General features: G+C 34.9%; 3 protein-coding genes across 6 annotated transcripts; 2 read left to right on the top strand and 1 right to left on the bottom strand.

Annotated features, from left to right (window-relative positions):
- Nucleotides 1-71: 71 nt before the first annotated feature.
- LOC130826267 (1-acyl-sn-glycerol-3-phosphate acyltransferase 2) lies at nucleotides 72-7,280 on the bottom strand. Its single transcript, XM_057691867.1, has 11 exons — nucleotides 6,931-7,280; nucleotides 6,114-6,236; nucleotides 3,553-3,592; nucleotides 2,741-2,814; nucleotides 2,509-2,568; nucleotides 1,914-1,991; nucleotides 1,663-1,821; nucleotides 1,453-1,578; nucleotides 1,050-1,142; nucleotides 859-945; nucleotides 72-601 (listed from the first exon to the last, which is right to left on the bottom strand). The coding sequence occupies exons 1-11, from the start codon at nucleotides 7,009-7,011 to the stop codon at nucleotides 344-346; spliced, it is 1,179 nt and encodes a 392-aa protein (XP_057547850.1). The 5' UTR covers nucleotides 7,012-7,280; the 3' UTR covers nucleotides 72-343.
- A 3,740-nt stretch (nucleotides 7,281-11,020) lies between these two features.
- LOC130826266 (adenylosuccinate synthetase 2, chloroplastic-like) lies at nucleotides 11,021-15,040 on the top strand. Its single transcript, XM_057691866.1, has 4 exons — nucleotides 11,021-11,439; nucleotides 12,971-13,663; nucleotides 13,905-14,216; nucleotides 14,662-15,040. Exons 1-4 carry the CDS (start codon nucleotides 11,134-11,136, stop codon nucleotides 14,830-14,832), a joined length of 1,482 nt encoding a protein of 493 aa, XP_057547849.1. The 5' UTR covers nucleotides 11,021-11,133; the 3' UTR covers nucleotides 14,833-15,040.
- Nucleotides 15,041-15,776: 736 nt separating this feature from the next.
- Nucleotides 15,777-24,484, top strand: LOC130826263 (uncharacterized). 4 transcript variants are annotated; one of them, XM_057691862.1, is made up of 16 exons: nucleotides 15,817-16,065; nucleotides 16,687-16,893; nucleotides 17,243-17,347; nucleotides 18,144-18,212; nucleotides 18,610-18,699; nucleotides 18,776-18,859; nucleotides 19,682-19,846; nucleotides 20,615-20,802; nucleotides 21,037-21,109; nucleotides 21,595-21,648; nucleotides 21,749-22,006; nucleotides 22,178-22,384; nucleotides 22,653-22,756; nucleotides 22,922-23,066; nucleotides 23,450-23,584; nucleotides 23,687-24,483. In XM_057691862.1, exons 2-16 carry the CDS (start codon nucleotides 16,882-16,884, stop codon nucleotides 23,861-23,863), a joined length of 1,866 nt encoding a protein of 621 aa, XP_057547845.1. In that variant the 5' UTR covers nucleotides 15,817-16,065; nucleotides 16,687-16,881; the 3' UTR covers nucleotides 23,864-24,483. The 4 variants fall into 4 exon arrangements, with proteins under 4 accessions (XP_057547844.1, XP_057547846.1, XP_057547845.1 ...); XM_057691861.1 differs by lacking the exon at nucleotides 16,687-16,893 and having other exon boundaries at nucleotides 15,777-16,065; nucleotides 23,687-24,482; XM_057691864.1 differs by lacking the exons at nucleotides 15,817-16,065; nucleotides 16,687-16,893 and adding an exon at nucleotides 17,934-18,021 and having other exon boundaries at nucleotides 17,242-17,347.
- Nucleotides 24,485-24,493: the final 9 nt, after the last annotated feature.

Genomic DNA, 24,493 nt, shown 5'->3' with positions numbered 1-24,493 from the left:
AAGTTTATAGAATGAACAAATCTTATAGGAGACGGTCCAATTATGAGGCGGGTCTACACAAGAAGCCCAAATTCAAAAAATGAGCATTTTTATATCCAAAGTGGATATTTAATCAATTTAATTGAACTATTTAGCTGAACTAAAACTTGTCTTTAAGACGGTCTTAAAAGACAATTTGTGTTGTAGAATACATATTTTAAGAAAATTCAACATAATAATGGAACTGAAGCGTAATATATCTGAAGATGAGCAATAATGGGTAACATACATGAAGTAACATAAATAACTTGTTTAAGAAATATTCAGACAATAAATAAGATCAAATGAACAATTTGCTATCGGTTCAGTGCTGCTTATCTTGTTTAACATCAGACGATGACGATGATGATGATTCTACCGTGTTTCTGAGCTTTGCGGGGGCTACTTTAGCTGGGGTTGAGCGCTCCGCCTGACTGAATTGTATCAATACTTGCATAAGAGCCGTAATCAGTCCTAGCGTTGCAGCTGAAAAGGCGATTCCTTTCCATGTAGACAGAAGAGCTGACCATTGAAGAAATTTTATCACTCCGAGAACAATGGTAACTCCCCAAGCCATAACGACCTGCATGATAATCAGTGGCGGACCCAAAAAAACGTCAACAAATTATAACGTTTCAAAACCAGTGCCCAGCAGACCCGAAAAACCGTCAATAAATTATAACGTTTCAAAACCAGAGCCCTCACGTGCGGGGCCGGAGGGCGCCTGGATCCACAACCGCTTCGCGCCAGCAGCATTTGCGTAAAAAAAATAGGAGTGAAACATCATTATTTTGAAAATAAGAAGCTGTAAGGAAGGCTTTTTTAAGCCATTGATTTTACCACAAGAGACTTCAATGGTCGACCAAGATCTTGAAGAAGCTGATTCCCAAAAGTGTCATCGGCTTTATGTTTGTCCAACAAAGCGTCCTGTTTTTTCAATAAAAAGCCAATAAGCAAAATTCGATCCTCCACTTATATTTAGATGATAAAATTCATCGCAAGAATAGTAATAACATCCAACGAATACATACTTTGGCAATAAATACATCTCTACACCATTGTGCAACCGCATCATCCGATTCAGGAAGATCTTTCATATTATGTCGTTTGATATGCACATGAACCTGCGGTATTTGAGAGAAGAATCAGGTTTACATTATTCACAGCTAGAGATGTTCAATGGGGCGGGTCGGGTCAATTTCTTAATGAGTCGGGTCAGGCCGGTCACATTATTTTTATAGAGGGCCGAGCATTTGACCCCGCCCGTTTAAAGCCCGGACCTATAAAATTTAACGGACTTGATCCTTTTCAAGATGAACCGGGTCATGGGCTTTTACCGGGGTCCAACCCATTAAGCACCTCTATTCACAGCCAAACCCTCCACAAATCTAACTACAATGATCGAATCCTGGCAGTGAAAGCACGTTTTCTTACCACGGACGATTGTCCTTTGAATAGCCTCAGCATTGTAGGTTGTGGTGAACTTTTCGGGATGCCGACTGTAACATCATAAATTGCCGGGACAAATGAGCGCATGTGATTAACTGCCGCAACAAATCCCTGCAATTGAAAAATGCACAAGATCAGAAAAGTTGGTTCTTTACTCGTGGAGCTCGGAGGCTACAAGATAAGGGAGCAACAAACCTTTGTACGTGGGATCAAGACATTTCTAGGAATTGGGAGGCCTTGAGAAGCTGCGTATTCTTGAGCACCTAGAAGCTTAGCTTGCGTAAATCGAGTGCCCTCGACAAAGAGAGCCAACCAAAAAGGCAGAGGGTAGTCCTTTAGCCGTTGAATACCGAACTGCAGGCAAACCAAAATATTCAAGTGAGAAAAAAAGATTGCAAGAGACAAAGTGTGTGCATACTAATTCAAATTGTTTCGTACAAGAATACCTTCAATGTATTTTCATCCTTAGCCCAACTTCTCTCGAGGAAAAGATACTCTGAAAACCACATCGACCAACCAATCACCTGCAAACAACGGTGTATAAGACGGTGCAACATAAGTTATTAGAATACAACAGTCAACTTTATGGGTACAAGTTGTCGTCTTTCTTGCTTCCGCGGACCCTGATCATAGTTTTCCTATGAGCGGGATACACTGGGTTATGATGATTATGATGATGATGAGGATGAGAAGATAGTTTGAAATTTTGAAACAAAGATTTTATTACAAAAACACAAGATAATATAGCACAAATGTCATGGCAGAAGCAGGATGGGTTCAAACATCCTCAAGTAGCAAAGGGATGTCTTGGATAGCGAATAAACTCAACTTGCAATGGAGTGATTAATTTTGACATAAGTATAAAACAAAAAAAAAACTTGAGAATATACTACACAAAATATGTAAAATAACACCAAATTCACATTAGATAAGCAATGTCAGAATATCCCGACACATCAATGGAAAAGAGAATAATCAATTCAACTTTGCTTCAAATATTCATTGCATTTCATAGACGACATGTTTTCATAGATTACTTACTGGAAGCGCCTTCGATGATTTCTTCATAACCGCTAGTGTGCTACCAAGGCAACCTGCCCGCTGTCACAAGTACGCTAGATCAGCTGAGGAGCTAATAATATGAACCAAATCCTTATGTCCTAAATTTTACAGAGGCATTAACATATAAGTGCTAAGAAGACCTTAGATAGGAGGGCCAAATTTAGTTGAACTTGAATAAAGAGGCTTGTAAAATAGCAACGAAAATACTTGCCTGAGCCAACACCCATCCAACCAACCAATCAATGTCACTCCTATGATTTGATACCACTAGGGCGTGCTCTTTGCCTGTGAAAATGCAAATAATGGCATTTACAAACCATCAGAAAAGGTCTAACAAAACTTCATGGATCTAGATTTTAGAGTTAATATCGAAGACCAATCTGCCTCGGAAAAACCAAAGAACGTAAACAAATTAATGAGCTAAGCTAGTTCAACTACCAAAGAAAGAAACTCGATCACTTGCCCATCATCTCTATTCAATCTAAATGATGATTCCCTGCACTTGCAGATAGGATATGTGATAGCCAAGGGAAACATACATTCAAGATTACATGAAAGCTTAAATGACTTTAAGAAAAGAAACGCTTTAAAACATTAACTATCGATGGAAAAATAATATATCATAACTCACTCTTATAGTATTATTATACCTGAAATATATTATGCCATAATAATCACTAAAAGCAGAAGACGAAGGACAAAATACCACGCCTTAAACCTCCTCAGAATCGAACTTCTATAGTACATGCTTTCTTAGATGGAAACAGGGTAAAGCTTTGAATTTGAAATAGTAGAGTGGACGTTTCGAAATTGTGTTGATTAAGGGTTGAGAATGCTATGTAAAATTTGAGCATAAAAATTCGCAAACTACCTGTTGAGCTGGTTGATGGTTTGGAATGTTAAGAACAATAGATTTCAGATTCTGACCTGACCCTAACAATTTATTTCTAATGAATCATTCAATACATATCAATACCTTAAAGATAGGCAAAATTAGAATCTTCCACAAAATTTTGTACGTACCCAACAGCCGTAATGTCTCGGGGTCTGTGAAAACTTTGATCTGCATAACAGAAGCTAGTAGATTAAGTTTCAATCGAAATAAATAAAAGAAACCAAGAAAATTTTGCAAGTAACACAATACTAAAAGACTAAAGAAAACATCAAACATGAAAATTTGTGGTTCCATATTTAGAGTGTACACTGTACCATCTAAACAAAATTGTAAGTTTGTAAAGTCAAGCACAAACAATAGTACAGAAATTCTACTCTTTTCAAACCTATTTTTGTTAGTTTAACATGGGTTTAACGATCAGCTAAATTTGCTACATCATTATGCAATAAATTGTTCCGCTCCACTTTGACTGGCCATCAATTTGTGTGATGGTAAATTGTCCATACTAACTTGCCTAACATTAAAAGTGAACTTCAAAGTCTCTATCAATTGCCAATGAACACTATTCAATCAATATAGACCTGCAGTATAATGTTACAAGAAACCATGCTATAACAACAATCCCAAAGCCTTAATCTCAAAATATATGCTTGGCTACATGAAACAAGATAAATCAATGTATGAGAGATCGTTCGTCACAATGTGTCTTTTCCATTGGGTCCTATATAACAATTATTGTTCAAGAACTAAAAAACTAATTCTAATGAATAATGATCGTATACCTATTCTCCTCATTCATTCATTCATTCCTAGTGCTTCCAATTCCAATGATCACTATCCTCTAAATTCAATTCTATCAATCACGTCATTCTTCACAACTTTAATCCATAAATGTCAATTGTCATCTATAGTCAACCTCTCCTCTTTTAAGATCCTAAAAAATTTAACTTCACTTTTCTAATTGGTATACTTTTGTCGTTCTTGCACATGACCAAACCAATATAAACAAAGACAATATCTATAGCTCTAGAGCCCCTTCTTATATCATCAATTTGACTTTTATCTAAGAGTATTGGCCACTCATCCGCCTTCGCATATGCATCTCAGGCCCTCGACTACATCCATGCTCCAAATCCATATAGTATTGTTGATCAAACAGCACTCGGCAGAATTTTCCCTTCAACTCTAGTGACATTTCAGACACCTTTCCATTTGAGCCCATAGTTTACATCTAGGTCAATATCATCATTATTTGGAAAAACCTACTAGTACTAAAATAAGGTCAATTGATAAGATTTTCCCTCCAAAAGTATTTTCATTATCCCACCTAAACTTCTACTTACTAACATCAGAAATTCAAATGTTGAAAATTGAAATTGTAATTCTTAGGAAAACTGAACACTCATCAATGCAAAATCTCATCCAGTATACTCATTTGTTGATTGTTGATTGCTGCAAAATTCCACTATCATTTTCTTCCACATATTAGGAGGCTATCTTTCTCATCTTCAAATTGATCAAACTTTGTGAGTTAATATTTATTCTTAACCATGAAAATCATAATTGCATAATTTTTTAAAAATCTATGTTCTTATCTCTTCCTCATAAAGTTGTGACGAGACTTTGGCATTATGTTGTGATATGTTCCTAACTTTAAAGTCTACAAAGATTGTCTTTTTTCATTAAATGTTCATTGAATGTTTAGAAAAATCGAGCGCTATAGCGGAACTACCTAGTTGACTTTATATACTTGAAACACTCGATTGGATTGAACATTTATACTCCTAAGTATCCAACTTTCCCAGAACAGCATCTCGTATACCAAAGTTCACATCTAGCAATAGCAAGAAAATTTATCAATAGACAATATCTAGTTGACATTTGGGCATTGAAAAAACCAACTAACCTCAGCAATTCAAAAAAACCAATGTATCCATTATTTGGATTATTATTATCCATTTTATATGTTTTCTCCAAAACTCAGCTCCTCACATCTATATAGCCCTAGTTTTCTACAGTTTTAACATCCAACCATTAAATCTTCCCACCATAGATTACTGCTGTCTTTCCTACTTAATGCAGCATATGATGGTAACACTGTAACATAAACCCTAGCACACCACAATACCCACTTAATAGTTAGAAAGTTCACCTCTCAAACATTCACATATAAACACACAAAAATGAACCAAACTCTTTAATCCAATTCCATAGAACGCAATGAGACCAGCACGATTTCCACATTAGATAACTTTCATAGCTCAAGCTGCCCCATTCTTAGTGAATTTTCTCGTAACAATCAGTTCGATACTTTCTTATTTTAGTAAATATGTATCAAGTCCAACAGCTTCCAAAAATTCCTTAGCAAAAACTACTAGCTCACTACATAACCTAAATCCAATAATTGGAACACTGCCACTACAACGACAATGTCAAAGGCTTATTTCCAATAGAGGAAATCAACTACAATAAGTGAAATACTAAAGACACAAATAACCTGAGGCCACACACCATCCCAATGTCCATTGATGCTACACAATAGTAAAAATACCCCTCAATCCTCATTCATCAACGAAAGAGACGCAATTCTTTTTTTGACATGAAAGTGATGGGGCATTCCTAGAATTGAGACCGCAATCAACTATAACTGTATATTAAAATTTGCAATAATAAGCGCATCACAAATCACCTGAACTCTAGCCCACCAATCAACCAGCCATACAAGCTCTAGCCACAATAATTCCGCCACAAATCGGTTGATCCTTCTGTATGTATTCTTTGAAATTGGCCGCACAAGAATGAAGCAAGTAGCCTGAAACAAAAACACTTTATAAGTGTTAATTTTCCACACAAAATCTCCTCCCATACCATTCTTACATACAATTATTCTTACTAGTTAATATAGAAACTTTACAATTTACATTGCTCAGCCATTTCTGAAAACAGCAGCAAACCCAAAATCTTTAAAAAAATATATACACAACACAATACTTGATTTCTTCATTAATTTGAAAAAAGATTCAAACTTTACAAAATTAGTTACCATTATTTCAATTTTACTAAGAACCCTTCTAACTAAATGAGATGTATGACTAAACAGCCGTGTCTAAAACCCCAACAGCAGCAAACCCAGAATCCCAAAAATCACAAGACAATAACTTGATTTCTTCATTGGTTTGAAAAAAGATTGATCTTATAGAGCAATAATTATCAAAAAAATTCATTTATACTAAGAACTCATTAAAATTAAATAAGCAAAAAACGCAAATAACCCAGAAAATGACTTATCAGAAATTGACGAGTTCTCCAAAGTTCAACTCAACAACCCGGGAAAACTCCAAACAAAACTACCCAAAATAAATAAATAAATATAACCAAAAAGCGGAAAACCTAATAACAAACGAAAAAAGCAAAGTGGAAACAAAGCTGAAAAAAACCCATATGAATGAATACAAATGTGTAAAAACATAAAAGAAAAAGGGAAAAACAGATCGAGTAATGAGAACCTGAAAGACATTAACGATGAGGCCAGAAAGGAAGAAGAGAAGGCCCAGAGGTACGATAACAGCCGCAGCTGGAATCGCCATTAATGGACCTTCTTAATCAACAATGTTTTACAGTATTATCAGAAGAATATTGAAAGATTGGAAAATGAAGATGGGATTTGAAGAAGAGTATTATTTGAAATAGTAATATAGTGGAATAAAATAAAAATGGGATTTGGGAAGTTTTTAGGAGAGCAGGATATTAATAACGCCTCTTTGTATTTATCTCCTCCTCAACTGTAAATTTATTAGATTTGGATTTTGGGTAGGGAGATGAGAAGTATGTTTGGTCACCTTACTCACCAATCTAATTGGGATGAATATATGATTTTAAAAAAAAAATAAAGTATGTTTTTTTAAATAAAAAAATAATCATTAAAAATTAGTTTCTCAGACTAAGCATTATGGGATATCGTTATTAAGAATAGCGACTTTGAACAAGCACTCATTTGCCCTCATTAGACAAAGGTAATCGCTACCAAGGACAACGATTTCACTTAATGAAAAACAATGTCCTTAGCAGCGATTTCAGCTGCCCTTAAATATTTTTATCTTTAAGGGAAAATAGTTGCTAAGGACATCGTTTTATCTTTAAGTGAAATTGTTGCCCTTGAAAGCGATTTTTTTTCGTTTTTTCCTTTTCCTTGAAATACAGCCTCCAGGCTTTAGTCTAATAAGACCTAAAGTCGTTGTCCTTAATAGCAATTTATCTGGACTCTTAGTTTGAAAAATACTTTTTTTCAGATCTTAGTTTTTTTATTTAATGCTGATTCATTTTAATGTTTCTATTTTTTGGGTGTTGATCTATTATTGTTTTCGAGCTTTAACGGCTTTGTTTGTAGATTGATTCTCTACTAGTGCGATCATCTTACTAACAGGAATCTTTTTTGATAATGGTATGATGTATTGTCTTTTATCCTTTCCATGATCATAACTTCTATGAACTTGATGATGATGATATCTACTAGGCTTGAACATTTCAATATGTAAAACATGTGAAGTTAGAGTACTTTTTAGAAAAAATTGATTTTGTAACTCTCAATTTAGCTCTTCCAAATTATAAGAATTTCAATTTTGTATTTTAATTTAAAAAAATCACAACTTTAGAGGGTATTTTATTTTAAAGTACCTAACCTATTGATGAGGTAAAACTGAATACATGATATTATTTTATTAGTCTATGTATATTTATCTTTTAATTTTTAAAAAAAGCTAAGATTTTTAAATTATATTAAGTAGAAATTTTTATAATAAGATATCTTTAGACTTTAGAATGTTAAAATAATATCTAAAGTTGAAATTTGTAGAATTGAAATACCTAAAATTGAAATTGAAATTGAGTTATATGAAAAACCTTGAATAACATTAGGACTTAATATTAGAATATGATAATGGAAATAAAAATGAAAGTTTCCTTGGAAAACAAAATAGTAGGAAAACGGGTACATTATATTGTCATGTTCATGTTAAAGTACCAGAAAAGAAAAGGCTAGTTGCAACTTGCATCTTGCAACTTGCAATTATACACATGGTGTACTGCTTGAATTGTCTACTTGTATAAGAACTAAAAAATAATAAAGGAATGGTATTTAAGTTCATCAAATTAAACATGTATTTGAGCATAAATCATGAGAAGGTTATAAAACCATCTTCGTAGAACTAGAGTAACACCATATAAAATAAATGTTATGTCAAATTGTCAAGTACTAAACAACTAAATGTAGAAAGTACTTTGATCACCTAATGACACCATAGTGGGAAGTGTTGAGTTATTGGGTGTGCATTGGTGCTGAGTTTTTGAAGTTTTGGGTCACTAAATGATGCATGGAAGGAGGTGTAATAGAGTGTCTCGACCAAGTGCAGCAACAACAAATAGTAGGGAAAGGACATTGTCCGTTCAAACACGGTGATGGCTCGGTACAGGGCTGCTAATGTGTTTTCTTTTTGGCTTCATAATTTTGCGACACATTATATCATTTTGCTAGGGATGTTTTACTAAATTAATGTGTCATATAAAGGGCCTAAATTTGAATTACGTGATTTTTGGAACACGTCATGCCCTTTTGTTAAGATCTTTTTACTGATTTAATGAGTCATATAAAGGGTCTAAATTAGTATTAGGTTAAGGTGATGGTTAATACATAGAAAGAAATAGGTTTTAGAATAGTCTTTGATTGTCTTTCATGTATTTGCTAGTGAACTCCATTAAAAAAGGAAACTTTGAACTCCAGAAAATGATTTTAATCTTTGTGACTAATAGTTCAATAATATATTGTTGAATAGTTGATAAAATATAATCTATATCAAAAAGTGTTCAAGACACCTTTAAAACTTGTATTCTAGCTTTGTTTGGTTTCTTCTTGGATGGTTTGTATGATTCCTCCATTGATGTGCTTTGGTTTTTTTTCTTCTGTTCTTATTCACCTTGGTAAGGTATACCCCAAAAGCTGAAGCTCATGACCTTAGAAGTTCACAAGATTTAATAAATCAATTTAATATAGTTCACTATGATTTGAAATACTGGTATTTTGACACATCAAAATAAGGTGCCTAAAAAGCCTTTTGTATTCACATGTAGACCAGAAAATCTCTATAGGTAAGTAAGAAGAGAGAGGGAATAAATACTTCATGTCGTTGTAAGTGCATGAAAAGTTTTTTTTTTTTGGTAAAAAATAGGTCAAGGGGAAAGGAGGGCTTAAAGGAAAGAGCAATGAGAAACAAATTTAGGTTTTACTTAAAATAAAATAGATGATTTAAAACATAAAATAAAATAGATGATTTAAAACATTAAATAAAATAGATGATTTAACTTAGATAAGATTTAATTATAAGGTAAACTTAATTTAAGTGCCCCTAAGGCCCTAATGACAATTGACAACGCGTGCTCTAATTCGTTGGTTCCTTTGAACTCCACGACAACATCTAGTGACGGCCACAATCCAAGTTGATCTAGTCCCAGTTCCACAAAAGTAAGACCTGATCCGGACAATAGGATTTTGAATTCTGTTTCGATTTTGATTACAAACGATTTTGAACGGCTTCTTGGCAGTTAATGAGGTGGTTCCAGACGGTTCAACTCGCGAGTTAGTATGGCTTAGACGATCAATTCAACTCTTTTTAACTTTAAATATACATATAAATATAAAAAAAATAATATGTACGTACCTTTGTTGAGTATTATCGAAATTCACCACATACTAGTTGTCATTAAAAGATTTACTAAAAAGAAGAACGCAAATATATAGTTAATAAATAAAGATGATTAATAAAAAAAATAATAAATAGAGTTGAACCTTGTATCTCAAAAGAATATTAAGTTGCCTACGTATCCTGAAGGAATCAAAGCTGTATCTTTGGAACAAGCAGTGACCCATAATTCGAACCAATTCGATCCCATGCGATTCTTGGTCGGTTTGGGAGCCATGACCATCACTAACCACATCTATTCAATCAAACAACATCTGATAGGCCTATCACGAAAGAATGAAACAAATAAGAAATTTTAACAAAAAAAAATTATAAAAGAGCTTCGGGTACATTTAATTTCAAAAATAAGCGTCTTCATGTCCGAGCTTAAGGTCAGGTGTGTTCGCAGTTACTAACAACGAATAAACAAATTGGTCAAAAAAGTCAAAATTATTTGTTTGCAGTTAATAATTGCGAACAAAAGGGAGACAATATTATAACGTTAGAATGGACAAAAAGAATGGAAATCATGTTTCTTCGCACTTAGTAACTGCGAACAAACAATTTTTTGGTTTTTTTGTCCCTTTTAACGTTATGTCATTTGCTCCCTTTTGTTTGTAGTTTCGCAGTTATTAATTGCGAACACACAATTTTGACTTTTCTTGATCAATTTTTTTATTCGTTGTTAATAAGTGCAAACATACCTAATCTTAGGCTTGGACACGAAGAGACAAATTTTTGAAATTAAATTTACCCAAAGCTTTTTTTTTTTTTTTGTTAAAATTGCTTATTTGTTCAAATTTTCGGTCTTTCACACAAATATTCAATCAAACAACATCCGATAGGCCTGTCACACAAATATTAGTAACAAGCACGTAACTCTAAAGTAGCGTTTCTTTAGAAGGATTCTCTTAAAACCTGTAAAAACCCTCTGTCAAAGTCCACATTCCTCCCTCTTCTCCCCAGAAAATTTCATCAATGAACCCTTCTTCAACCCTCAGAATCGACCCAAACCCGGTATCCTTCTCCGGGTCGACCCACTACAATCTACTTCGGGCATCCCCATTATGTCGCCCATTCCGTGTTTCTGCACCTTTCCAGAAGGCCGTGCAGTGTTCATCTCTCAAGTCTACCGCCGTCAATGAAGTGAGTCTTGACTCAGTGAGTCGAATCGACGGGTTGAGTCAGGTTTCTGGTGTGTTGGGTTGTCAATGGGGTGACGAGGGTAAAGGCAAACTTGTTGATATCTTGGCTCAGCATTTTGATGTTGTCGCCCGTTGTCAGGTTATTTTTCTTACTCATTATTATTATTATTTAAGAATTGGATTTTTTATTGGGTAATTACATTTTGAATCTTTTTTATTGGGTAATTGCTATGAATTTGTTATGAGATATGTTGAATTATGATAAGATGTAAATGTTTTGCTTGCTTTGAAATTTGATGCCTATTGATTTTGTTATAGGGGCTAGCCAAAATATACAATAATCTTTAAGGATTTACAATCTTAGGCCTTAAAATAAGTATGTGAAATAAAGCAAAAGAAACATAAATAAATGCAAACTAATATATAAGGCCCTTGAATTTTGGGGATTCTATGTGGTCGTACATGTTGCACATGCTCAGATTCACCTTTGATGTTCTTACCGAAGTACATTGCAATAATTAGAAGTGTTCAACTAGTTCAAAATTGAATCAACTCGAGAATGATTTGAAAGGACTCAAAATAGACTAAGCTTGACGATAAAAACTATTAAAAACCAAATGTTATGCACTTTACATAACAAATGACCCGACTTGAAACACCTTATGCGAAACCAGGACAAATGACCCGAATGAATATCCCTGGTAATAATGCGTGGAAGCTTTCTTTTGGAAGGATTGTTTCATCAGCTATTATTTGTACATCCTTTAAGTTATGATGAATAGTTGGACTAAATTATTATAGTTTGCTATTTGTTGTGAATTGGCTTATGGTTGTTTTCTTGTCAATTGTAAGCAAGGATCACCCTTTTGAGGCACCTAGATATATTTGCTTATCTCTACTGTAAACTGAATTTGGATAACAATTGTACTGATTAACAATGACAGTTTGTAAGAGAGAATGAGATAGTCATAAACTTATAATCCATAATTTCTTCATAAAAGAATTTGTTTGGTAATAGATATGATATTATTAAGTTACTGGTTAAGATCTTGATGATATTGTTTCATATCATATTGTATAAAAGATTCACACTTTTTCGCTCAAGTTATGATAGGATATAATTGTCTTTTGGTTTTCGGAAAGTTGCTTGTAGGCGTAGATGAATCTTTTGGGAAAATCCTCTCTTGCAAGGATATGGTTACTTGTATGTTGGATAATTCCATCCATTTCTACCTATCTTGACTTAATCCTCTTTGGTGGCATTGGGGATTTGGGGTAATGCGGATTGTTGATGCCGAAGTGCCAAGCATAGTTCTTGAGTTTTCTAACAGGATTCGGGATTAGGGAGCATTTTGTTGTGGTCTTTAGTAGTTAAGAAGCCTTAGAATCAGTACTTGTGATTTTGCGTCTTTTCATTATTATGGTGTAATTCTATCTACTTTGTGTATTTCCTGTTATGTTTACCAATTCACATTTGCTTGTTAACCGGTACAGTTCAAGTATTCTCATCTAGTTTCATCGGATAGGTTCAAGCAATTTAAAATTATTGTGGGAGTAATAGCATTATATTTGGGTGATGGAACCCACTAGACGCAAATTATGAGTTCTATAATACCTTCATGGAAATTTTGTGTGATTGCTGAAACGTTTTATTGTTGCTTTGATGTCAGGGTGGAGCCAATGCTGGGCATACAATTTATAACTCTGAGGGTAAAAAGTTTGCCCTTCATTTAGTTCCTTCTGGTATACTTAATGAGGAAACTTTATGTGTGATTGGAAACGGAGTTGTGGTGCATCTGCCTGGACTTTTCAAAGAAATTGACGGCCTTGAATCCAATGGGGTCTCTTGTGACGGTCGTATATTGGTTTCTGATCGTGCACACTTATTGTTTGACTTTCATCAAGTAGTGGATGGGCTTAGAGAAACCGAGCTAGCTAAATCCTTCATTGGCACAACAAAGCGAGGCATTGGGCCAGCGTATTCAAGCAAGGTTATAAGGAATGGCATACGAGTTGGTGATCTTAGGCACATGGATACTTTTCCTCAAAAGCTCGAAATTTTGTTATCAGATTTAGCATCTAGATTCAAGGATTTTCACTATGGGCCAGAAATGCTCAAGGAAGAAGTGGAAAAGTACAAAAGGTTTTCTGAGAGACTAGAGCCATTCATTGCCGATACTGTTTTCGTCATGAATGAATCAATCGCGCAGAAAAAGAAGATTTTGGTTGAAGGTGGTCAGGCTACTATGCTGGACATTGACTTTGGAACCTACCCTTTTGTAACTTCTTCTAGCCCGTCTGCTGGTGGAATCTGTACTGGCCTTGGTATTGCTCCTCGAGTCGTTGGTGATCTTATCGGAGTAGTAAGTTATCTCTAGTCGTTATACATCCCCTAATACTTTTATTCTATGCTCTTATGTATGCATGCACAATTCACAAACATAAACATATAGAATGGAATTTCACCTTGCTTTTTGCTTGCTTCTAAGCAAATAAGATTTGGTCTTTATTTGCTGCACTTAGAAAGTTTCACAAAATAACTTCTCGTAAAATCAGCATCATTGTTTGATCTTGTTATGTTCCTAACTGTTATATTGATTTCAGGTGAAGGCTTACACAACCCGTGTTGGCTCAGGTCCGTTCCCAACAGAGATTCTGGGTCAGGGTGGGGATCTGCTTAGGTTTGCTGGTCAGGAGTTTGGCACAACTACTGGCCGTCCTCGTCGCTGTGGCTGGCTTGATGTGGTTGCTTTAAAATTTAGCTGTGATATTAACGGTTTTTCTTCGCTGAATCTTACAAAATTAGATGTTCTATCTGATCTTCCTGAGATCCAGTTGGGTGTTGCATACAAGGATGTTGATGGTACACCAATTAAATCATTCCCTGGTGATCTGCGTGTCCTTGAGCGTTTGAAGGTGAGTTGTTCTCCTTTTGTTTTTTCTATTGATTCACGTTTGATTGTTTTGGTTCATGTAGTTAAACTTATATTGGGTGTTTGGTAGTTGGCTTTTATATTGGCTTTTGGTTGACTTTTGACTTTGGCTTTTGGCCGGTCAAATAGCCACAAAAAAATATTTGGTAAATGGCTTTTAAGCCAAAATAAAAAAAGTTACTCTAGTCAGCTTTTTTGTTGGTTTTTGACTTGTTGACCCATTTTTTCTCTAATAAACAGCCAACAGTCAATATTTGAATTTACCAAACATCTCCATCAACTAGCTTTTTCAGCTAGCTTAAAAGCCAATAAAACATCCAACACTTTCAGCTGGTTAAAAAGCCAACTAAAAAAGACAACGACCAATTATCAAACACCCTTGTTGTGGGATTTAAAGCTTTGACATTGTTGTTGTTTTATCGGTTCAGGTGGAATACGAGTTTCTACCGGGGTGGCAGACTGATATATCATCAGTTAGAAACTATGCTGATCTTCCATTGGCAGCTCGTCGCTATGTGGAACGGATTGAAGAACTAGTAGGCGTACCTGTTCATTATATAGGTGTTGGACCTGGTCGTGACGCTCTTATTTACAAGTAGCGTGAATAATGATTGAATAATTGTTTTGTATACTTGGTAAGGATTAAGGGACTAAGGATGGTGGGAAGACACTAGTTTTGTTCAGTTACAATTTCTCTTTAACTTCCCGGAAATAAACAGGAAGCAAACAAACCCGCGATTTGTTGACATCCATCTATCGACTGTATTCTTATCATCTGTTGTATAATATATTTTGTAGTTTGCTCAACATGGAAGTCGTGAGGAAGTTAAGTGAATTGAAATAACTTCGATCTAACTAATTAAACAACGCCTTTTCACAAAGATTTTTGATTAAAAGTTTGCTCTCTTCTTTTTTCGGAGGCAATTGTTGGTATTCCGATGATGATAAATAGTGATTGTCGGTTTTACAATGAGCGATGGGCAAAGCCGAATAGGTTTTGTTGTCTGATGATCATTGTGATAATGAGTAAAATCCTTTTATCTTTTTCGATATGAAATTTATATGTCAAGGATGAATTTACATTTTTCCAATAACAATGATCATTTCTCAATTGTAAAAATTTTAAATGTTTTAAATGTGCAAAAAAAATTTGTTTGGGTCTAATAGATCAGGGCGACTCATTCTAAGTCAATTGATTTTAGTTTGATTTTGAGTTGATTTAGTTGAAAGTTCTTTTTAACATAACAAAAAAACTACTCTTTCGTTCCATCTTAGGTGTTGCATTTAGTTTTGCATACATGTCAATGTACTTGTTGAAATCTTAATATCTTTAATTTAACATTATTTCATTATAAAAAATATATCTATTAATGATCTTCACATTGACATGAATTCATTTGACTTAATAAATAACTTAATTTAAAAATTAAAAAAAAAAACTAAGCTGAGCGATTTTTAAGAGACTCGTAAATATTCTACCTCCACCTTCTCCTTAAAAGCTTAGATCAGGTTGGTTCTAATCTGACATATTGCACGTGCTCAAACCCATGTCGGATTTTAACTAAAAGCAACTAATAAGTTGATGTGCGAGATGGTTCTCCCTCATTGCTAAGTCTTGTTACAACTTACAAGACACAAAACAAGAATACAGTCTACAACCATACTGCCTTACCACGTCTCTTTTACTGCACTGTTTCTCCTTCTCTAACCTCCCAACCCCCAAGAATCAGCATCAGTCCGAAACCATGAATGGGGATAAAGCAAACAAGTCTTCTCCTATTTCTCTTCAACAATTCATATCCACAATGGCTCCTTTAATTGACATTGAAAAGGTATTCTTTTTCCACTCTATTTTATCAATATCTTCTGCTCTTCTAGTAATTTTTGTTGGATAATTTAGTTTTTCATTTGTCTGTTATTTGATTGATTGTTGTTGGGCAATTGAGTATTTCATTTATCTGTTATTTGATTGATTGTTGTTGGGCAATTGAGTATTTCATTCATCAGTTATTTGATTGATTGTTATTGTTGGGCAATTCTGTATTTCATTATCTGTTGTTTGATTGATTGTTTTTGGGCAATTGATGTTAGAGCAAATGCTCTTTCTTTGAATATTCTAAAACAAAGAATGAAAAACATTGCAAAATGAACAATAATTAAAACACCAAGAATTGGAAGGTGCGGAAAATACTAATATTAAATTGATATTAGACTATAAAACCCCACCCAAAGAAATGAAGACAATTTATTGATTAGAGTGCTTGACTAAATGTAATAATCCAACTCTAACTATGGAGAATGAAAATCTATAGAGATTACAAAGGGAAATTAGAAACCCCCAATTTCAACCCAAGAACCCTAATTTTGTGTCTCTCTCTAACTAGATTAATGTCACTATCTTGAGGATTACAAGAGTATTACACTTTCAATGTATGTCTTATATTCTCTTACAGATGATGTAGATAATGTGTATATATATATAAGGCTAAAAAGAGTGATGGACAACAAGCAACAAATCCTGTGCAAAACAGAAACAAAACATAATGCAACACACACCTGGCTGAAGCTTGCTTGAGTGGGACCTTGGTCGAGTTGACCTGCTTGAGTGGGTCGAGCCAGATACAGCAGGTTGAGCCAAGAGGCTCGTGATGGTCGTGCAGGTTGCCAAAACATTCTGACCTTGTTTCTACTTCATATGCACCTCTTATATCTAGCACACCATACTCCACACAACATCAAGCTACACAATGAGATTATGAGCCACATATACAACAATTGAGCATTTCATTAATCTGTTATTTGATTGATTGTTAATGGTATATCAGTATTTCATTTATCTGTTTTTGGATTGATTGGTATTGGGTAATTGAGTATTTCACCCGCCAAAGTACATATCTTTTTGTTAATTCTCTAATTTTTTATGTTACCTAAATTTTTTATTGGTATTTTTTGATTAGTTCTCCTGTTGCTGGTAAAGTAAACAATTTATGTTCTTTGTTGATTGTTTAGGAAGCCGAGATATCTGCTTCTATAACTTCTAGTTCTTCTAGAAGCACAGATGCTGCTCAAAAGAGAGGTTCCATTATTCTTAATTTGAAGTGTGTTGATGTTCAGGTATACCCTTTTTCTTCTTTTCCAAGAATTAAAAAGTTTCATTTTTTTAAGCATATGTTTGATTTTCTTCTAATGGGTGTATGAATAAGAGGTTGGAGAACATGTTTATGATCATAGTTTATAAGGGCTTTGACCTTTTGATAGGAAAAATGGAAGTTAATGACCGATAAATCAGCATCAAAACACATTTTTGAAAACACTAAAGCTGCCAATGGTTTGGTTTTGCTCTAACTACTAAGGGTTTAATGATCTTGTGTTTGGGTATCGATTTGCGAATCAATATCTGTTATTAACCTAAAGTTGCTCCATTTGATTAGTTTTACACACATTAGAATGTTCTAAACGTGACTTCTGGTGGTCAATGAGCAATACTCTTGATGTAATTTTGACATGTAATTCTTTATGAGCGCATTGATGCTCTTGGCTGAAAAGAAGGGAAACTCTTGGCTTGATGTTATATTTTAGTCAAAACTGTAGTATGTAATAGGCTAATGGGTGAACATTTAGTATCAATAGTTTCATGTGCAAGTTAAATTTACATAACAAAAATCCGCAAGAAGTCACATTTTCCTCTTTTGTCTTATAGTCATGGAGTTTAACAACGAGGATTTAAAGATCATCACATGAGCTAAGTCTAGGTGGAACTGTGCATCTGATCCCCGCTTACTTTTTCTGTAAGCGTGAAATCTTTCAAGAGCTAAAGCAAACAGTGCAGTTTTATTAGTTCTTTGAATGAAGCATTGTTATGGATTATTGTTGGCTTGTTGCTAATTTGAATCTGTTTCAACCATGGTAGGCAGGATTAATGGGAAAGAGTCTTCTTGAATTTCAATCCACAAAAGGAGATGTTCTTTCCCCACACAAGGTAGGCGATTTCTTCTTTTACTCAATTTGTAAGAATGTTACGAACTTCATGCATATATATAGCATATTCAGAAGTCAGAACCTTGCTGGAAAGACATTTTACTAGTTTTTGATTTCTGAAATTGTTCCAAGTTGGATGTTTGACCCACCACATGTCTGGGTTAATACTGAAGAGTAAAGAATGAAGTAAATTCCTAAAAAAAAAATGTGATATTATGTGATGGTCTTATGCTTGAAGAGCAAAACTGAAGTAAATTCTTAATAAATGGATTGTACTGGTGGCACATTCTACCCCAACTGTTTCCTTGTATTACTTTCCTACAGCTTGAACTATATGTTAGTTCATTTTCATTTCGTTCTCAGTATCATCATGCTCACTAAGTTTTTTTCTGATGCAGTTTGGGCCACATGATGTGGTAATCTTAAAGCTGAATAAGGCTGATGCTGGATCTCCTTCCCTAGGACAAGGCGTGGTTTATCGTTTGAAGGTATTCTTTGTAAAGACATTATCTCTGTAATTACCTTCCACAATACTGATGTCTCACTTATGCATGCTATGACCAGGATTCATCTATCACTGTTGCATTTGATGATATTCCAGAGGAAGGCTTGAATAATTCACTGCGACTTGAGAAAGTGGCAAATGAGGTAGGTTGCGTGTAAGAGTGTGTATTTTTCTGTTTATGGATAGTATGTATCTGTAATTTGAAGTTTTGAACACAACTTTGACTATAGCTTGGCCTATTAGCGGTCTATTGTATCTGGAAGGGAATAAGCATTAAAGATCTTGTGTTTTGCTTGATGTTTTGTCCATAAAAACTGATGCACCACCCTTTAATATCTCTCTCCCCTCTTCATCACCTTTCTAGGTTCATGAGTCTAGAGAGAAGACTGGAGTGATTTATGTTTCAGTACTCAGCATGTTTCAGGGATGCATAATGTTTGAGTATGGAGATCATTGAAGCATGGTTACTTTTTATGTGGTCACAGACCATTGATTTAATTTCTCTAATCACTTCTTTGCCCGCATAACATGCCATTACTCCAATGCCAAGTTGATTATTATATATTTGACGGTTTTTCTGTATGACATTCACATGGCTTTTTCGCCTCTTTCTTGGGGGTTTATGATGAGTTACTCTGATGAGTTAACTGTTTGATTTGACTAGTTTCTGCCTTCTCATGTATCCCTCACCTATGTTTGTCCGTAATTCTATCATGTGTAATAATTTATCTCGTTGTGTCTCCTTTTCTTATACTATGAGTTAGCTAGAATATATATAATTAATAAATAAATGATTTTGGATATTTAAGCAAGGCACTTGTTTTCAGTTAGAGCTGTAATACTGTATAATTTCAGTGTAAATGGACTGCCTTTAGCATAGAAGTTCACATTATTTCATAAGAGACCAGATGATGTGATTTTGAAATACTGGGATTTTGTGAGTGATGGAATGGCTGTGCTGCTAGGTGACGTATCGTAGGATGAAAGACACCCTGGTAGAGATGAGTAAAGGTGTACCAAGAGGTCCTGCTTCTGACCTAGTTCCAGTACTATTTGGAGAGAAACCCCCTGGAAAGTCAAAAAATGAATATAGCTTCTCTCCATTCAATAAGAATCTAGATCACTCTCAGGTAGTTTTTATTGCGCGTTTCTCCTTCATTTAACAAACATTTTATTATTATGTTTGATAGTTTTGATTCAATTATGCATATATGGGTTGCAGCAATGCTTCTTACACAATCTTAGCCACATCATATGTGCTAAAAGGTTTCTTATTCCGTCTTTTCCCAACAACTGATGAAAGTTTACTGATTTTAAGGCATGCATTATTATTAAACCTACAGCTCAAAAGTAACATTAACAATGTCAATAAACAACGTCAAATCCTTAATACCAACAATATGGGGTCGGATAAATGGTTGATGGGTGAAAATTTTCCGCTTTCACCATGTGATATGGTTTTTCACCCATTTATCTTTACTGATAAATCGGGATAATGATCACCCATTGGATTTGTCCATCCCTACTTCTGTTCTTTCTTCCCCTTTTTATTCAATCTCTTGTCAAACTGATTTGATGTATGCTTCCTGTACCTCTCCATTTTTTTTGCTATGATGTTTATGATTCAATAAGTATATTTGGCTTTCTTTGCTATTTGTTGATCTGAACCTCTGATGAAGCTCATACACTCATACGAGGAATCACAATTTTCTCATTTAAAATTGCCTCTTCACTCAAAGTGGCAGCATGTTTTTTTCTGCCTTTCAAATTGCTTTGATCATTGACATGATTTTTGGATTTCGTTTAATGGCATATCCCTTTTATGCTTCTTATCTATGCAACATTTCTGTGTTGAGCAACTCAATTCTAATGAAGCTCGACATAACTCTTTTCTGAAGAAAGCTGCAATTACCAAGGCATTGTCATCGAACAATGTGTTTTTGCTGCATGGACCTCCTGGTACTGGGAAGACCACAACTGTTGTAGAAATTATCCTACAGGAAGTAAAGCGTGGTTCAAAAATACTTGCATGTGCTGCGTCCAATATTGCTGTTGACAATATTGTTGAGCGTCTTAATCCACACAGGTAAATTTCTAGTCTAGGATGGTTATGTGATGGAAGCATAGTGAACTACGAGGATGGTTATGTGATCTGATTGGTTTTAAAATTTCATTTTCATTGCAAGTGGTAGACAGGTATTTAAAATTTTAGTTTAGCATTCTCACTAAAATTTACAGCTTGAGTTCTTAAGAAACCCTTTTCGGTTTGTGTTTATTTTTCAACCGGCTCACTACATTTGATACCCATTGCTTGCTTTAGGGTCAAGCTGGTGAGAGTGGGTCATCCTGCCCGTTTGCTCCCTCAAGTATTGGAAAGTGCTCTAGATGCTCAGGTGGGTCATGACTTATGATACCCTATGCTCATTGACATATTGATGTTTCCTATTTACAAAAAAAAAGTAACCAAAATAATTTGAAACGTCGTGCAAAATTGTGGTTTAGGTATCGCAATAATGGAATGGTAATGTGGTAACTGGAGTGATGTTGTTATCATAACGCCTAAAAGTCAGTCGGAAGCATGAAATATTTATTGATACGACCCAAAATGCAGTTTTTTTATACCTTTACAATGCGAGAAATACTTTCTTTGAAAACCTTTACAATGCGTCCAATGCAACGCGGCCTTGTTTTTGCACTATGATTTGAAAACATTTACAATGCGGCCGATACGATAGCACACAACCATGTTTTGGCACTATGATTATTGTTAATATATACTTACCATCGACATTTTATAGTTAGGAATTGTAATGTATTTTCTGAAATTAATATGCCTTCCTCCCACCTTTGTCCTCACATATTGTTTGCATATATCTAGGTGCTACGGGGCGACAACAATTCTCTGGCAAATGACATTCGCAAAGAAATCAAGGTAACATCCATAATATTCCTACTTAATTAAAGTTGATAATCATCATGTACATGGGCGAGTCATTATTCTTTAAAGTTAATGGATCAGATGTAATATCCAGGCACTAAATGCAAAGCTTCTGAAGACTAAAGATAAAGGTACCAAGAGGGAGATCATGAAGGAGCTCCGTTCTCTTTCCAAGGAAGAGCGCAAACGGCAACAGCTAGCTGTGACTGATGTTATTAAGAATGCAGATATCATATTGACGACTTTAACTGGAGCGTTAACTAAAAAACTCGACAAAACTACTTTTGACCTTGTGATTATCGATGAAGCTGCACAGGCACTTGAAATTGCATGCTGGATAGCGCTTCTGAAGGTAACTTTTCCAGGAGTGATTGTATTTTCATGCTGGATAACATACCATCATGCTGATTGCCAAAAAAATGTAAAATTGTCGTTTCCTTTCTCTTTCTTGGTTGTTAGTGGGGCCAGGAGAGTTTCAAGATGAGAAGAATATTGCATAATTTGTTTCAGTATTGCTTATCAGGGTACAAGATGTATTCTTGCTGGTGATCATCTTCAGCTTCCGCCCACTATCCAAAGTGTTGAAGCCGAAAAGAAAGGCCTAGGGAGAACCTTATTTGAGCGTCTTGCAGATTTGTATGGGGACGATATTATGTCAATGCTCACTGTTCAATACCGCATGCACAAACTTATAATGGATTGGTCATCTAAAGAGCTTTATGACAGTAAGGTGCTAATATATTGAGCATAGCTTGTATAGCAATTTTATTTAAATTACTTTCATGCTATGAATATTGGGTATGATGATCAATCTCGAGCCAGGGGACTCTTTGGCCGCATCCTCCTTTATGGGTATGGGTTGCCGCATTCTTTCACTCACTAGACCTTGACCATAGTATTCCTATTTGCGGGATATACCGGGTATGATGATGATGACGACTTCCATGCTATAAGTATTGATTAGATTTCTTCAATGTTCGTAATTATTATCGTTACAGATAGAAGCTCATTCATGTGTTGCTGCTCACATGCTCTATGATTTGGAAGGAGTGAATAAAACAACTGCAACTGAACCTACTCTTCTGCTTGTCGACATAGCAGGGTACAAATTTGTTTGAATCTACGAAGTTTTCCGTTGACCATTTGTTAACATCACATTTTTAAATACTCCTAGTGATGTAGTGATCATGTTGTAAACTCTATGTAGAATTAAATTGTCTGTGCTGATCCTCCTTCAATTTCTTGTAATTTACCTCATACTTTTCAGTTGTGACATGGAAGAAAAGAAAGATGAAGAAGACAGCACATTGAATGATGGCGAAGCAGAGGTTGCTATAGCTCATGCCAAAAGACTCGTTGAAAGTGGAGTCCAAGCTTCAAATATTGGAATAATAACACCTTATAATGCACAAGTATGCTATTTTCTTCTTATTCATGTTACTTGGACTCCCAAAGAAGTCAGGTGTTGTGTCGTTTGTCCAATATGCAAATATACCCAAAATTATGTTTTTGGTCAATTTTATTGCCCGACTCAGCAAAACATAATTCGCCAGCTAATTTGCTTTTTGAATTCGTAATTCATTCAAAATGGCCTAAAAATAGCCCTAACTCACCTTAATCACTTTTTTCAATTTGTGATTCGCAAGGCGCGACATTGGTCCGATTTGGGTGTTGTGTGGACGCCTCACACGTAGGGTGGGTTAAGTGTCGGAGTTACAGTGTTCATACTAATCTCATTAAGAAACGATTTTATCTAGTACATACCAATGGTAATTAGTACGTGTTCTTGTGCCAGGTTGTGGCTTTGAAGATGTTGAAGAGTAATGTGGATAAGTTAAAAGATTTGGAAATATCAACTGTTGATGGTTTCCAAGGTCGGGAAAAAGAAGCTATTATTATTTCAATGGTTCGATCAAACTCAAAGAAAGAGGTTTGTCATGTTTTTAATTTGTAATTCATATTGTTTAGTTGGTGAACTCAAATTTATTTCAAAATTGTACTCAGTTCTCTGAATTGTATGGTAATCATTCAGGTGGGTTTTCTGAGTGACCGTAGGAGAATGAACGTGGCTGTGACTCGTGCAAGACGGCAATGTTGTCTGATTTGTGATACCGAAACTGTGAGTAGTGACCAATTTTTGAAGCGATTGATTGAATATTTTGAGGAGCATGGCGAGTATCTGAGTGCTTCAGAATATGGGAATGAATAAACCAAAAGAGAGATCGGAAATTCTTACCGGTTCTCATTATGAAGCGTTATCAATGAAGAGAATAGTGTGCACTTAGTCTGAAAGCCCCCGAGACTTGCTGGGCATCCTCATTGCTCCTGAGAGTAGAAAGTCACGGTCTACAGGAACACATTAAATGTTAAGTTGTGTATTAGAACGTTCCAGGGCTTCTTCGAGAATCGACTTATTGTAGCTGGCTTCATTTCTGGAAAACTTAAAACTGGCTTCATTTCTGGAAAATGTTTTTGTTTCTGTCAAGTGGAATGTGGATTTGGAGGTATGTTTACAACAATGTCCATTTCATATTCTATTATTTGGATCAAGAATTAACATTATAATGCAACAATGCTTGAATATTATCTTGCAATACTTGCTAAAGCCACCTATTTTTAGAGGTTATGGAGTATATTTTAGTTAAAATGTTTGCTCCACAATTTTGTAATGTTGATACAGTAGCCGTGTGGCAAAGGGTGTTGTCAACAAAAAATATATTTGTGCTTGAATAGTAATTATTCACATATGAGCAATAAGTGGAATCATTTATGACAATTTTTTCTATTAAATAATACCCCTTATTCTTTTTTAATGTCCCATTTGGTTTTAGCACATTTG

The sequence above is a fragment of the Amaranthus tricolor genome, chromosome 10 (assembly GCF_026212465.1).
Source record: "Amaranthus tricolor cultivar Red isolate AtriRed21 chromosome 10, ASM2621246v1, whole genome shotgun sequence".
NCBI classification, from domain to species: domain Eukaryota; kingdom Viridiplantae; phylum Streptophyta; class Magnoliopsida; order Caryophyllales; family Amaranthaceae; genus Amaranthus; species Amaranthus tricolor.
This window is presented reverse-complemented; position numbering and strand designations above follow the sequence as displayed.